At 42.6% G+C, this 16,898-nt stretch overlaps 1 protein-coding gene across 17 annotated transcripts in view; it reads left to right on the forward strand.

Annotated features, from left to right (window-relative positions):
- The window catches only part of LOC118231730 (adhesion G protein-coupled receptor L3-like), a 219,281-nt gene that overhangs the window by 71,345 nt on the left and 131,038 nt on the right, over positions 1-16,898 (forward strand). For all 17 annotated transcript variants that reach the window (XM_035425857.1, XM_035425861.1, XM_035425858.1 and 14 more), the window contains exon 4: positions 15,356-15,569. In XM_035425857.1, coding sequence (XP_035281748.1) covers positions 15,356-15,569 — 214 coding nt within the window. The remainder of the gene's footprint in view (positions 1-15,355; positions 15,570-16,898) is intronic.

The raw sequence follows: 16,898 nt of genomic DNA on the forward strand, positions 1-16,898 counted from the left end.
CATGGATAAGATTGCTGTGATTGCTCACTGTTGAAATCAACTGTGGTAAAAATGTACTGAAAAAAAGACTGGAAAAAACACTAAAAACACTGAAAGAATTAGTGAAATTTGTGCATGTTGACATAGCTCCAGTCTTGGGACAGGTACTTATTTCCAGCTTGTATGTGTGGAACTGTGACAGTATGCAGCAATTTAATTAAAAAGATCTGTGAAAAATAAAAGCCTCCAGTAAATCACATTGATGTGTAATCATGTGTAATCTAAGTTTAAAAAAAGGCTATTTCATTTATGTCAATTAGTTAAAAAAATATCATCCATAATTAATTTTTCAACATGAGTAAATAGCATATTAATTGAGGTCCACTAAGGGAATATCCAAATGCATTCAGACTCATTAAGCATTCTGTTCACATATGACATCATGTTTTCCTTAAGACACCCTTTTGGAAAGCTCCAAGCACTTAGTGAGAGGAACCTAATATGAGAGATCAAATTATAGAAAACCTTGATTTTATCAGAAATTTACAGACCTGTGTACACATTTGAAATCATTTGCCAAAAACCATACACACACACACACACACACACACATATATATATATATATATATATATATATAGAACCTGACAAAATAAATAAATGTATAATTTCTCATAAGATGTGTTAGGTCAAGATAAAGGGAGTGTAGGTTCATGTTTGTGTAAATATTTATGTATTTATTCATAAAAGCATCCAGAGGATTGGGCCAGATCGGTCCTCTATGCCAGCACTGATCCGTACTCTAGTCCTCATTCCATTGGTTGTCGACACAGTGCAGGATTAGCCGTTCGCGTGCATTCAAGGAGAAAACCGTGTCTTCTTATTTGTATGTATCGTTAAGTTCTGCCTGGTATCAGCTATCCAAAAATAGTGTCTTCGGGCATTTGTTTTTTAAAAAATTTTTTAAATTTTTTTTACATGCAGCCTCTTCAACACTTATCTCAGCTTTTATCTCTGTATTTTGTTATTATTTTACTTATTTACCTTTCCGGCGTATGAAACGTCCTTCCACATAGCTCCTGGCCAGCTGAAACACCACGGACACAAAAAAAGAGATGGAGACCACGCGTCTTAATCCCCCATCGTGCTGCACGGTGTGAGAACTCCACTCTGAGACGCCGTCCCGTCCGAGCTCAGGGCCGAGAGCGAGGTCGCGACGGGGGGGGGGGGGGGGGGGCGGGTGTCCCTGCGGTACCCTCGCTTCGAGCCCCCCTGTCACGCCCGGAGAGAGAGACGACGAGTAAAAGGACGTGGTTCATTAACCCTCGCACGTCCTGGTGTGGGTTCTGACAGTGGGATGAGGGGGGCTGTTGTCTGCCACCCCCTCAGGACCCGAACGCTGTTTCAGAGTCACCCAGAGCCGCCCACTTGTCACAAAGACGTCCCTGTAAGGTTACAAAGTGCTACCGAAACTGCAGGACACACAATTTCCAACTGTTCCAGTGGGGCTGCCTACCTTTTTTTTTTTTTTCGCCTGCTACTCAGTCTCATGGCAGTTATAGTTTGAAGACGGACAAAGCCAACGGTGGAATGGGGTCGTCTGCCTCTTCTGTCCAGCGTGCTTTTCCACCTTCCAACTTGCATCTCTGGCTGCCCCACCCCACCCCCACCCCGGGCCTGCTTTCCGCCTGGTCTGTGATGACCGGCTTCCGGCTCCCCAGGCGCTTTCGTTGTTTAACGGTGATTATCGTCCCCTGCCCGCCCCGCCCCGCCCCGACCCGACGCTACGCTACGCTACACGATGCTGATGGATGTTCTACAGCCAGCGCACTTCGTTTCGTCCGAGAGTTGCGGTGAACCCGCGGAAAACTCTGCGAGGCTAAATTTAGAGCTTTGCTGGGAGCGGAAATGATAATGCGCGCACGTTAGCTCTGATCTGGCGAAGGATTCAGACGCGCATCCTCCCCTCTCCCTGTTGGCCTTTGCGAAAATCCTCCTTGTTAAAGGCACTGGGTTAAGAATCAGGCAGAGGCAACGAGCCACTTTAGAAGGAAGTCACTCAGCCACTGAATGCCTAACTGACGCGTTTTTTTGCCAAATGACTTAATGTGCGGTTGTCCCGGTGGACTCCCGAGCCGGACTCGCTGTGTTGTGCCCCTTGGGATTGTGGGATGCTCACTTCATGTTGCCATGGCTTTTATGGTGCGTGAAGATTTGTGGGCTCGTTTGCATCGTCCTCTCGCTGACACGTGTGAACCGATCCTCAGTTTATCCGTGCGCCCAGTATAGCGAATTTATGTTTTGTTTCCGCCGGGTCTTACGATTTTGCTAAAACATTATCGCTCTGTATTTGTGGCCGGGCAAATGTAGTCCGAGCTGGATAGTCACGTTTTCATACAGTTAAGACATAACGGAATGAAATTTCTTTTTTTCTTTTTATTATTAAATAAAAAATCATTATGGAGCCTCCAGCTTGCAGAAAGCGCCGCTATTAAACGATCTAATTTATTTTATGACTTTTTTATGAACATTTTCACCCCTCCTTCCTCCTTCGGGATCTCGCTTTGAATGACCATAGCAGCGCTACAGATATTCCCGGTTGGGATAATGGAGGGGAAACAGTGTGGAAATGAACTCCGATCACGAAACGCCCGTGATGACAGTTTCCTGCCTCAGTGTATTCATTCACTCAGTGATGCACATTGCCCCATACAGACCCGCTGTACACGCTATCTGAGGGGACGGGACATTCCCCCAATACCTTATCCGGATCGGAAAAGTCCGGAACATCCAACTCGTATGGAACCTGGAGTTCTGAGCACCTGGGCCTCTTTTTTAAGTGCCAAAGTGCAGCCAAAAAGCTGTTAAAATGAATGGCAGGAGCATTAGGTGCGGAAACATTTTAAAATGTCCCATAGTTTTTTTTTTTTCCTCTTTTTTTGGTGCTCTGAACAGGCCGTGCATTTCGTAAATGGATTTGTGAGCCTGTGCTAATGTTGCATTATCTGAAGTGGTGAAAGTTGCCATTTAAGGTTGCTTATTAAAGCAGAGGGGCGTTTAAGGAGAATTATTATCGACAAAAGGTCAAGAGGACAAAGATGTTAGTTTTCCATGAGATGGTCCAGAGCACGTTGAAAGCTTAAAATGATGTCATAAATATGCCCAATGACCCTTAAACTTGGACTGTAGTGAAAGGGTGGGCTATCTCAAAAGCCATCCGCCCTGTTTCAAAAGAAGCATGCCTCAAAATCAATGCCCATCAATGTCAGGTCATGGAAGAGCTCGCCAGGTTGTGTCATAGAGTTAGAGACCCTGGGGTGTTGAAGTTCAAGGTTCACACAGTGATGGATTGTCTCGATTGCCTAGAATGTCTGAATGACATGTTCTCATCACTACGCATTCATACATTCTTAGGTTCTAAAGTAAAAAGACAAATGCACACCATTTCTAAAAAAATAAATCAATAAAAATAATTCAAAATAAGAACATAAGAACAAAACAGTATTTATTGCCAGATCATTCAGCTCATCTAGGTTCAATATTTTCAGTGAAATATAATCATTCATAGAATGCTCTGAGCAAACTTTATGACAGTCTTGATTATATCAGATATGAAAATAAACACTGTCTATATAAAATAAACACAACTAATTTCTGTGATCATATAGAATTCCCTATGAAGTTTTCAAGTACCGGACATAAATCAGAAAATATGAGAAGTAGTTAAAGCATGCCACGATCGGTATTAGTATGAGTTGTTCCTTTCATCTGTTATTCCCAATCACTTAAATGGTGACTCATCAGTGCAGCACAACAGGAAATGTAATTCTCGCCGGTGCAGCTCAACTCTCATGCTAACGCTCGCTATGTGCTATAGGCTTACCGGGCCTGCGTGCTCTGCCGCGGCCTTCCTGCGAGACTGAAAAAAAACCGCTCAATTAGACGTCATCACGGCGATTACTCATGCGTAGCCGGCGCAGTAAAACTCCCGCCCCCCGTTTCAGGTGCTGACACACTGTAAACACGCCGCGCGTTTAAAGTCCCCCCCCACCCCACCCCCCCCCGCCTTTTTACCACTGGCTTTCCGCGCCTCGGTTTTAAATCACCGACTGATGCCCCTGCGTGGTGTCGTTTGGCTACGGCGCTGTACGTGGGGGGGGGGGGGCGGGAGTATACGCCGTCGCGTATATTTTCCGGCTCGGGGTGAAAAAAAAAAAAAAGTTACGATGCGCCAGTCAACTAAAACGGGCCGGTTTAAAGCCGGGTGAGGAATGGGCCTGCCTGGGATCCGAAACCGCGCCCATTAGAGGCGCCGTCCTCTGAAGTTTATACGCTGGGGAGGCAGCCGATTCACCAGAGAACCATAACGCCGCTCTTTATGGAACGGAGCAGAACGTGTCGCTTAAGAATAATACAGCCATAAAGGTATTAATTATTTATCGTCTCTCTCTGACTCCGCCATTCCGTGTTCGTTAGCGTGTGCTCATGTGCAAACTTTGCTGCTGAAAGCTACTTAAAAGTTACATAACTAATTTTTCCTTTTTTTTTTTTTTCCTAACTGCATTCTGGAACACACAAGCATTACTGTTCACCACTGTGTCGCGCTTGACCCCCCCCCCCCCTAAATTAAATACGTGGCATATCTTAAGTCCAGTGACCGTGCGAGATTTTTGTCGCACAACCCCCCCCCCTCCTGCCCCCCCCCAAAAAGAATGATTGAGAGGCGGGCTGTAATGGAAGCCAGTGAATCAATATGGAGTATTGTAAAGTAGGCACCCAGACCGGGACTGGGATCAAATGTTGCCGAGAGACAGATTAGCCCTTCAGACCTTGTAAAGAAACGGGGGAGGGGCACACTTGAGATGGCCTCCAGCGTGGCCCCCGCTGCCCTCCGAGGGAATTCAATACAGCCGTCGACAAAAGAAGCCCTCTATTGTACGCTCAGCGGCCTCCTTTGAGACCCAGGTCCTCATCTTCCATTTCCGTATTAATTGTTCTTTGTGGAAAAAATAAATAAATAAATAAAAAAGCGAAAATAAATATACAAAGCATAGACCTTGCTTTTGTAGTGTTCCCTTGAGTGTGTGTGTTTGGCAGAAGATGTTGTCACGGTCAAACCGATTGGCTTTATCTTTCTTTGAACGCTAAAGCAATAGCGTGGAGCTAAAAAAAAATGTTTAAAAAAAACAGTGGCCTTACTCTTCAGAATATGTGGGCCTTCAGGTCATTTGTTTGACCTTTAAACCCATGTGGAATTGTAGACAAGACTGTAAATTTGGTGTACTGTTCCAGTGGTGACTCATAAAAATCAATCCCTGTCTCCCTAATTTGGTCAGCCTTTGGCTTATAGTGAATGATTTCTAGTAACAAAATAAAAAATACTACCACAGTTTGTTTCAGCTGGATAATGATGTATCCACATGCTTAGGTCAACCGTACTCCATTTCAATGCTTGATAAAATTTCTGCCTTGTTTATTTATTTATTCATTAATTTTTATTTCTTTTTATTTTTATATATATATTTTTTACTTCTGTTGTAGATGAGAAAGTCCAGATTGAGTGGAAGTCAGCAGCAAAGAGCAGGTTTTGGGAGGGGACCTGCTACTTGTTCCTTCCCCGTAATTGAGATTCTGTGGCGATAAGGAATGAGAAACCTACAAAAGCCAGACTGTCAACTGAGAAAAATTGAAGGTGTTCATTCTCCAAAGGCCCCTTGATTACTGGACTCAGTTCGATCCCTGGGCTTGAAGATAATCTTTTTCATAGAGATAATGCAGTAGGTTCTGCCTGACAAGTAATACAGCATGTGGGACAAGGGGGATGTTATCAAGACATAATTGCTGCTGTCCTTGAAATGCAGGATCTTTGTTAGGTCCCCTGACTCTGCTTTTAAAGATTTGTTTCTTTATTCGTCCACAACACAAATATGCAATTAATTGCAAGAGGAGCAAAAATTGCACTTATATACCCATTTGAAATCGATGTGCGTGTTTCTCATCGCCATGGTAGATGGTAGATGATAGTTTTCTCTGTTCAGAATACATCCTTCACATATATGGTACTGAATTATACTGTATACCTGTTATACTTAATCGATTTGAGTCCTGTCTGCCTCTCTTCTCTTTCTCTCTCTCTTTATATATGTAATATATATAATGTGAAATCCAGTTTTTTGACGTAAAGAACGGAAAGAACAAAATCAAAGATCACAGAAAACCAAACCAAAGATAGCAGGTTATTTGTTTGCAAGGTCCCCGAAAGAGTAAAACGTTTACAAACAGGGGAGTCTGGGAACTGTAAACACTTCGAGTGTTATTTTTCCAGTCGGTGCGGAGCAGTCGCCGCAGTCCCGAGCCTCCGTGTCCCCGGAAAATTCTGGAACGGCTTCGATTTTCCAGAGGACCGGAGCCGCTGGGGAGTCGGTGTCGCGGATACGGCGAGCCGTTTCCACTCCAGGGTGCGCGGGAGCGGGCGCCGGCGCTGGCAGGATCTTATTTTAGCGTGGCGTCGGGGGCTGCCGGGCGCCGCCGCGAATCCGGGGCGAAGGAGGGAGGAGGGAGGGAGGGAGGGAGGGAGGGAGCGAGCGGGAGTCACCCTTTCGCCGAGCCTCGCGGTCGTTATGACTGGCAGCCTCTCGTTAATAATCTCGAGCTCGGGGGTTCGAATCGCAATTAGCTGCTCGAGCACTGTGACCTCTCGGAGCTCGGCGGAGCCGACGCCAGATGATTTGTTGCCTCCCTCCCGCTGTGCCGCGCGCGCGCGTGTGCGTGTGCAAGCGTGTGCGCGTGCGTGTGCCGTGCGCGCCTCTCTCTCCCGAAACCGCTGTGTGTTCCTCCTGAGTCTCGTAATTCAGAGCCCGGTAAACACGAGTCGTGGTAGAGCAGGCCTTCATGAAGGCAGATATTGGCGGAGGTACTATGCGTTGCGATGTGAGTTACCCGCTGATTTGAACCAATCGTTGTCGTTTTACTGTGGGGAGAAAAACCTTTTGATTGGTTAAAGCGTGTCATTGGTTGACAGGTCGCTGTAGCTCCATCAGTTGTGCCCAAACGTGTCTCATCCCCATTAAACGTGTTAATCCTCCATCCTATTGGTATGGTTTATGTGTACCAGCTTTATTTTGGCTGGATGGTAGTATGGTAGCTGTGATCTGAGGCGATCACCTTAATCCGTCTGCCAAATAAATGGTATGTAATGTAATGTAATCCAGTCCTTTAGTAACATAACCTTCTGAGACCCAGCTGCTCATTTTTGTCCCCTGTAGGGGGCAGAGCCTTTGGTCTTAATCACCAGAACAATATATTCTCCTAAGCTGAAACCTACACTACAAGGGACATTCAAATAAAATAAAAGAAATAATATCTTTGAAAATATTTTCACTGGAATGCGTTTTTGTCACCCAATACCCTTTTATTATGCAAAAATTTTTAAATACTTAAGCTTTTTTTTTTTTTTCCTCAGAAGGATAATCAGGCATTGTCATTGAATGCAATGAAACTGTCTGTGGAGTGCTATTGTGCAAGCCATTTAAGAGGCTGTGTTTTGGCTCGGTACGCAAGGCTGTTGGTAAAAATATTTCTATTGGACGTGGCTGTAGCCTTTGTGCTTTGTGCTTCATCATTAATCGGTTCCATTTTGTCTTTTCAGAAGCAAGCATTTAAGAAATCGTATGTTGTCATTCTGGCTTTGAATGTGCTTTGAATATACGTACGGCCCTGGCCTGCAGTTCTTCAAACAAGACTAGGTTGGGCTAGCCCTTATTTTAAATAAACACATTTGCACACTCGCAGTCCAAGGCAATGCAAACAAGACCAAATAACGTCCATGCATAAATGAATAAGTACATTAATTTTGCATTAGGCTTCCTACTTCCACGACATAATGTCGGAATGGTGATGTTTTGAATTGTTGTAACTTTATGAAAAGATAGCGGTTTTTATTTTGCTGTAAGCTACAATCATCTGCTTGTCCCTCACATTGGACTCTTTAGATTCGGTGCTTGATTGTGCCGTCGCCTTGTGTAGATAAACGTGTGTTCGCTCATCTCTGCTCTAAATGTTGACTCCGCGATAATACTGTATCTATGTCACGATGTGCGAACAGGTAGTTAATTCTCAGAGCCCACTGATTGGGGTCAAAATGGATGAAGTGCTTTTAGCAGACGGCTTCTGAGGCCAGAGGAACCATTGACAAATCATAATGGGCGGGCTGTGTTCTGTTTTTCACAGCCTATGGTGAGTGCAATCTTTCTATAGACGAGCCCTTGCGCTTTTATCAGGCTTATTTAATGGGTTGCAGTTCGCATTTCAAATCATTTTCAGTATTTACAGCGAGAGGATACAGTGTTTAGTACTGGAGTAAAAACACTGTTTTTTTGTACTTTCTACTCCTTTTTCAAAATATCTTGGGCTTGAATCTAATCTTAGACTATCATTTGTTTTCATCCAAAATAAAACCGTAATGGGTAATAATAATAGGAACAACTTTGATAATAACTTTATTTGTAAAGCGTCTTTTTTTCGTTAAAGTGCTTTTCAACAAAAGATGAAAAAAAACAAAAAAAAAACAACTCAATTTCAGTCAATTTTCAATTTCATTTGACAGGACAGACCATATGTTTTGTTTTAATCCCATGCAGTCTACCTGTATGATATACCTGCCTGTCTCTCCCTGTCTGATTCTAAGTGGGTAATTTTGAAAGGTTGCGCTGAGTTCTATTGCCTTTCTGAGCGACGCTGTATTGAGTGTTCCACCGTAACCCCGTACGTATAACACGGGCCCTATAGGGGGAACGAATGCGGCAGGCCTCTCATGTCAGGTCGAAAAAAAAAAATCTTTTTTTTTTATTGTGACCTCGATTAAACCCTGTTTTGTGCTGCCGTGTGTTCGGAGGATGCCAGCTCCTGAGCCGCGGCCCTGCACAAAGCAGACGGGTGTGCAGGCCAGGATGTTGGTTCTGGCAGATAACATCCCCAAAGCAATGCGGTGGCCCAAAAGTTGCGACGGGAACAAAGGGAAGGAAATTGGCAAACAATGTCATTAGCTGAACAAAGCCCCGTGTGGTGCAGCTGTAGCTGCCCACACCGCACACCCCCCCCCCCCCCCCCAACCAACCACCCCCCCCACTCTGGGTTTTACAGCTGAGAGAAAACTGACCGTTTTTATTTATATTTATTTTTATTTCTTTTTTTCAAATTGTTTGGACTCTTGGATTATTTTCTTCCTCACATCGATCTGGACGAGTCTTTTCGATGTGTGAAAATAGGACTTGGTGTATGAGTTGCGTAGTATATAGTTGTAGTAGTATTCATTTCATTAGAATGGACACAGATCTCCGTCTTAAATGAAGAAATGTCATTATTTACTTGTTTATTCATTTGAAAAAAGTATGCACCGTTATGTTGTGGCTTAATGAAATCTTTAAATGGCAGACAAAAGTGCTTCGGCACTGTGTACAGTGCTATGTGCGAGGTACCAGCATGCATTGCTGCATTTTTCTGAAAGCTCTTTCACCCTGTGCTCCTGATGAAGTGCTGTTTGTATGCAGTCATGCTGTGGCACGCACTTAGCCCAGGTACCGCACGATATGCTACGCTAAGCAAGCCCGGCTAGCTGTGTGTCCGGCTGGGCTAGCTGTTTCCATCAGCGCTACCTTTATAGTAATATCGTTCTGCCCACTGGGAGCTTTCTGATGCATGGAAAAACTCAACAATGGGCTTGATTTTCATCAGCATCAACGGAGAGGCTGTCAGGGTGACTGGGCTTTGGACTAACTCAGCGTTCGTATGAGTTTCACTTTGGTGAAATTTTTATTCCAAGAAATATTTTATTCTTTTCGCCTCACCATGGTAAGTTTGTTGACAAACTGAGCTAATTTCTTAGGACGTGGCTGGCAACAGGACTGACAGCCAGGCCTTGTGTGTTCACACATCTCCAGGGCTGTTGAGAGCTATTTGCCTCTTTACTCAGTGCCTGGTTCATAGCCAATGCGTTTCGAAGCGTTTTCTGCGGAGGGAAGCGGACAGAAAAAAGAAATGGCTTGTCGTCCTCCACAGAAAATGGTTTATAACCAATATCGCACTGACGCGACCTTTGCTGCAGTTGCTACGCTGTTGAAGAGGACAGGCTCTGAGGAACCGAGTTTTAATTTATTTTCAAACCCGCGTGGAGAGTAAACATTTGAGAAATGATTCAGAAACTCTGTCGTAAGCTTCTTGCATGAAATGGATATTTGAGATTTTTATGTTCGGCCTAAAATTTGAAAGCCCTCTGGAGTAATGCTCCGAGAGAAGGATTTGAGGTTTTATTTCCAGTTCTGTAATCGCTTGCAGATTCACTGGCAGAGGAAGACCGGGAGGTCACACAGGCTTAAAGAACAGTGACAGTGCCCTTACATAAAATCATGGGCATTTCTGCTTTAATTCAAGGGGAAAGGAATTCTAGACATTTTTTTCCCTCTTCAACAAGGTGTAGACGGTGATTGAGTCGGTTGCCGTGGTTTCTCCACAGATTTCCCGCAGGACTGGTGATCTCGAGCTCGTTCGGTAGGAACGAGTGGAGGTGGGTGTATCTTTTGCTGCTAATCAAGTAGCGACACAATGATTCATGCGCTAATTAATCACTGGCTTTGTCGGGGGGGGGGGGGGGGGGGACTGTTTGATGTGCTCCGTCATCGCTTTAGTTCCTCTGTAGCTCATTTAAACATCGCCTGGTTTTTCTACTGTAAAGTCAAAGGAAATTAAATCCCTGTAAAGATTAAAAAAAGAAAAAAAAAATCTCGCTAGAGATCCTCAAATAATACGGCCTATTTCCACACAATACATAATACAGAGAACACAGATGAAAGAGAAATGAAAAACATATTTGATTTTTTTGGGCAGAAGCAGATGTTTTTATTTGTTTTTATTTGTTGATAGGTTATGTGAGGCCTAAACTGTTTTCTTTTTTTCATTTATTCAATAACACCACTAATCTGTTCGTATTAGCAAGAGAGAACTATCAGGGGACAGAATGAAATTGTGGCTGTAATATAGCCATGATGCTCTTCTGCTGGAAATCCCCTTTTCAACAACTGCATGAGCAGTAGATGGCCTAATTTAATTTGGGTTGGGAACAATTCTGTATCAGTGCTGTAAGCCAGCATGTTATCAGTTTCTAGCAACATTTAAATATAAATGATAATGGATGGATGAAGTCATACCATTGGCAATTAAAGTACAGTGCAGGGCAGCACATTCCCATTGGCTATTTTGTTCATGTAAATATCTTTCATAAAATTCTGGAGTACTGTGGACTTTTGATTTTGATTTATCGTTGAGAAATGTACTGTATGTTATGATAATAATTACTGAGTTTTTAGTCCTCGCGAGAATAGGTGTGTTCTTAAACACCGACAGTTATTTCTTATGACTGTAGTCCCCCAAGTTTGAAGGATTTATGGGTTAATAAACAGCATTCCAGTCTTGGGGACCTCTTTGTCTCAAAGTAAAGACATAGCACCTCTGACATGCAAAATTGTCAGTGTAAAATCAACTCTGATAGATCACTCTGTCCCTAATAGCTGTAGTAGAATGCATCTCGAATGGGAGTCCATTACATTACTGGACATATAAACTTGGTTTTAACATCGTAGTACAGTATCCATTGAGCCATCTGCTATCAAATACAAGAAGAGTTTATTATTTATACATCATCTATTATTTCACCTGGGAATACTGTTGTTTACCGCTGGATGTAACATGGTAAAATGTACGCAAATGTTAACAATCAAAGACAACAGAAAAAAAATTTATAAAATGCATGCAGTGATAGTCAAAATACCGTAGGTACATCCCCTTCCACTTGTGCGTCAGCAGAAATAATTAAAGTTAATATCTGCCACCATGCAGTCCTTTTGCACGTTCAGCAAAAAACTCTTCAAAGATTCATGCTTAAAAGAATGCCTTAAAAAAAGGGGGGCAGAATATGTTATGCTCTCGGTGCGCGGTGTAGGTTTCGTTGCCTCGGCCTTGTTTCTGAGTCAGCCGGTGGACCAGCTGTGACAGCGCGGCGCGCGAACCGTCGGTAAAATACGACTCTCTCTCACCACCTTGGGGCTCGAACGCAATTACAGTGGATTGTGGACTATTTCAGTAATTTAAGACAGTTGTGGCATTTGGTTGCTTGCTTACATTAGCGTTTTTATGCACTCCTGCGTCTGAATTTATTCTGTTGTTCCAGAAGGTTAATGCCGGGCTCGTGTGCCGAGAACGTTACCCGGAAATGTCAGACGTCCCACGGAGTCTCAGAGCAAGGTTTTCTTACTCCTTTATGTGAAGGAATGATACACGTGATAGTGAGACATAACCATCTGCACCGTCGTCCTGGCCAGATTTGCGAAACGGATATTAATAATTCATTATTAGGTTTTATTTAAAGCACAGATTTGGCAGTGCCGTTCAATCAACAACCCTTTCCGCTGAAACTGTGCTCCTCTAAATTCTCAGCCCGTATAAATTCCATATTTTTTTATTCATTTATTTTTTGGTATTTTGAAGTTCCTGTTACTTTCCTAAAGTTTAAACCATTTTTTTCATACCTGTTTATCATAATATTTTCGGTTATTCATACTATTTTAAAGGTATACTGTGGGAAAACTATAAATGTCTACCTATAGCCTAGTTCATATATTACATATATGCCAAAGTATACTTCCCTGAGTGCAGTATTCAGTACAATAGACAACTAAACAAACAAAGCAAACAAACACAGTTTACGTCCAGTGAATGGGTTGGATATATTTAAAGTGCCGATAGCCCCAGATGACTGGAACATCTGGGACTATCAGTTCATTAATAATAGATTGTTCCCTGTTCTCATTGTTTCAAGTGTTGAGAATATCTTTGCTATATAGCATGAAGGGCAGGGAGTTCTGCCCTCTGCATCAATACTGGTGACAGTGCATTCAGTTGAATGTTTCTCATTGACTGGAAGTATGTTTTCTAGCATCTGAATCTGTTAAAATGTAATTGTTTATACATGTAACATTTTAGTACAGTATAAGTATTTGTTTTGTTTTTTGTTTTTTTTTTCACACCAATGCTATTACAGTAAATGGACATTCTCTGGAGCAGATTTAGTGTCATAGCCCATTTGATGGCATGGTACATCATGCAGTTTAATGATCATGTAGATAAAAAAGGGTGATGTTGCTATGGTTACCTTTCAAGGAATTTACCTTTGTCACACAGCCATATCAAAGCTCTCTCAGACCTAGGGATTCATTGACAGGCTTGAATTTGGATATGCTTAATGTCACAGTCTAGTGTCCAGTCTTATCCGAAAAGGGCTGGTGTGGATGCAGGTTTTTGTTTTAGCCGAGCACTAAGACACCACATTCTTATCAAGGTCTTGACTGAAGACCATGATTAGCTAAATAGTTAAATCAGATGCTGTAGCACTGGGCTGAAACAAAAACCTGCACCCACAGATAAGATTGGGCGGATAAGATTGGACACCCCTGGTCTATTACATCACTTTATGGTCCAAATAAAACAGGCAATGCGGAGAGAAGGTAAGATAAACGAGAATGCATTACTGACTCATTAGAGAGTGCATCTTTAAATTGAATTTCCTGTTTTCATATAAACCTCATAAATGAATATTTGGGGATAAAAATGTCCTCCTTAAAACCACTCATTTGTTACAATTGTAAAAATTGTGAGCAAGCCACTTAAATATTGATGTAACATGTAATATAATTAGAGTACATGATATAATCAATTAAATATTAATTATGCATAATTAATACATATGTGCTAACTCATTATATACAAATTTCTCACATTTAGACATGCATATGAAGTCATTATCATGCTCAGATATGGACATTAGCTATGCTTTCTCTCTGATGAGCCATTATTTTTAGTGTGTGTGTGTGTGCGTTTGTACGTGTGTGTGTGTGTGTGTGTGTGTGTGTGCATGTGTGTGTGCGTGCTTGTGTGTGTGTGTGTGTGTCATTGTGATGTGTGTGTGTGTGTGTGTGTGCATGTGTGTGTGCATGCGTGTGTGTGCATGCGCGTGTGTGAATTTTGTATTGTTGTTCTTAACTGTTATTACTTTCTTTGAACCTTTTTCGGTTCTTGTCATTTCTGTTTTATGGCTCAATTCTTCTGTCAGGACTGAAACTTGTAAAGTTAACTTTTACCCATCACGGTGTAATGTTCGCAGGCCAGACCGCGATCTGTAGCAGAAACATGTGTTATCAGCATTTCGGTGGAGAAATCCTATATCATCTGTATCATAACTGAACCTGTTATTCTGTTGTCTAGAGTGATTACATTGTCATTCACTGTCAGCCATTTGTAGCAACTTTGTGAGCCTCTAGATCTGATAGGGTTTGCCTTTAATCCCTTTAAATGGATAAGTGTAATAGCTGCTCATTTTAAGCACCAATCTGTATGATTAATTATGGCTCAGGGTGTTTTGTCCCTATTATTTAGTTGAAAACAGCTATAAGACATTTTAAAGTGAATATGATGCAATTATTGGCAACTGGCTAGATGAGAAATAAAATATTATGCATTTTATTAACCTTGCATACGCATATAGAGGGATGCATGACGTCCATATCATTTCTGATGTGCACATCAAAAAGATTTTTCTTGAAATGCTGTACTTGTGTGTACGTGTGTATACGCACGTTTGTGTGTGTGTGTGTGCGTGTGCACGTGGTTGTGTGTGTGTGTGTGTGTGTGTGTGTGTGTGAGTGCTTGTAAGAGAGAGAGAGAGAGAAAGAGAGAGAGAGAATTGATTTCCAGACCCAATGAATAACAGTCATATAATATGTTACATGTACAGAGTTAGAGCCAGTTCAGCCAATTAAGGAAATTAATTGAACTTCGATTTATAAATTAAATGAATTGTAGGAAATCATACATTTTCAACATTGGACTGTGAAGTTGATTCTGACAGTTGAAGTGCATTTCATTCCAAACTTTTCTGCACATATATTCCATAATTTTTTTTTTTTTAAAAGGGTGATGCGATTATGACCATAAGAAACATTGCACAGGCAGCAGTGTAGTATAATGGGTAAGGAGTTGTTCTTGTAACCGAAAGGTCATACGTTCGATTCCTAGGTAAGACACTGCCGTATTTCCCTTGAGCAAGCTACCCTTAACCCAACAGATTCAGTATATATTCGGCTGTATAAATGGATGCAATGTATATGCTATGTTAAAAGTCGTGTAAGTTGCTCTGGATAAGAGCATCTGTTAAATGCCTGTAATGTAATGTAATATAATGGGATGTAATGTAATTTAATGTAGTGTGATGTAATGTAATGTAATGTAATTTAACGTAATGTGATGTAATGTAATGTTCCCACCTCCGCAGCCTTCAGCCGGGTGCCGGTCCTAATGGCGGTGGTTCGGCGGGAGCTGTCGTGCGAGGGCTACCCCATCGAGCTGCGCTGCCCAGGCACCGACGTCATCATGATCGAGACCGCCAACTTCGGCCGGACAGATGACAAGATCTGCGACGCCGACCCGGCCCAGATGGAGAACACGCAGTGCTACCTGCCCGACGCCTATAAGATCATGTCCCAGAGGTGAGTCCCTCCAGCCCGCCGTTGGCTCAGACTTTTCTTAAAATGCCTCTTTTTCATTTTTCCCTCCGTTTAAAATTCCCAAATCGCATTCATTGACCACTTCTGTTTCTGTCACCTCCACCTCCGTTACACGCCGCCAAGCTCGAGTTGAGCTCGCACAGACACAAGCTGGAGGAAGACACTTAACATACTAATAACACAACCAACGTTTGGTGCACAACAAATGCCACAACCAATCGTTGGTCGGTCACGCTATCGGTCTTGCGCGTGCTAAAAGGTTTTGCCAGTCCTATAGGTCTGAATAAATCAGGCCGTTAACAAGCAGCCTGAGTGGGCGTTGGGTGGCCAATTGACCAGCAGGGGTCGCTGGTGTGAGATGATTCTCCCCCCTGGCCAGCCAATCCCAGTCTTCCCTTGGCCAATTGTGAGCTGTCCTGCAGGGCAGTCGGCTGTATTCGACACTGACACAGTCTGACTCTGACACCAGTGTGCGGGCCCAATGGTGCTGGAATAGTGCCTGGGATAGTGCCTTAATAGCGCTAGCCACCTAGCAGCACCCTGAGATCTGGCCAGTTGCTTTTTACGTGGAGAGCAAATCCTAATTCATTCCGTCATTTGTTTAATGAAGTGATTTCTGTTTCAGTGGACCTGTTGAATGGTTTTTTGCGGAGATTCGTAATGAAAAGTAACCGTGCGCACTTGACGCATCTTTCTTTCCTGTTCAGCTGTGAGGATTTGCAATATTTGCATATAGATTGCGGGCGTATTGCATTTTGCGGCGCAAGTCGTCACTTTGCAGTACCTGTTGTATTGGGGGATATTCCTAAGAAACTGGAACAGAGAGAAACTCCACCCGACTGCTGTATTAATCACAACATGTTCAATGAATTCAATTGAAAAATGTGCACGATTTTTTGTTTTATACCATCAGAGACCTGAGATATCTGCTCTTTATATGTTAAACTGATGTGAAACGGATTGCTTATTCAGGCCCAGAATAGCAATGAGATTGGAACATTCGCCACCTGACTAATAAATCTTGGGTCGTTACTGCTGTAAATTCATACCCACGATAAATTTACTTTGATAGAAATCAATGTTCGTTTTTAAACGCTTTGAATACATTATGTACGATTGGGCTGGATAAATAAAAATAATCAGTCAAGGCTAGGTTTAGCTCTATATCTAGAAATAGAGTTGCATTCTGGCAGAAAAATACACAAATGCATATTCTGTGTATATTTTTTGATAAACTTTGTATCCTCCATCAGTTTGGTAGGGGTCAAAATTGTACGTATAGCTGTGCAAAGTACAGAAGTTTCCTTCACC

Source organism: Anguilla anguilla, chromosome 7, assembly GCF_013347855.1.
Source record: "Anguilla anguilla isolate fAngAng1 chromosome 7, fAngAng1.pri, whole genome shotgun sequence".
NCBI lineage: Eukaryota > Metazoa > Chordata > Actinopteri > Anguilliformes > Anguillidae > Anguilla > Anguilla anguilla.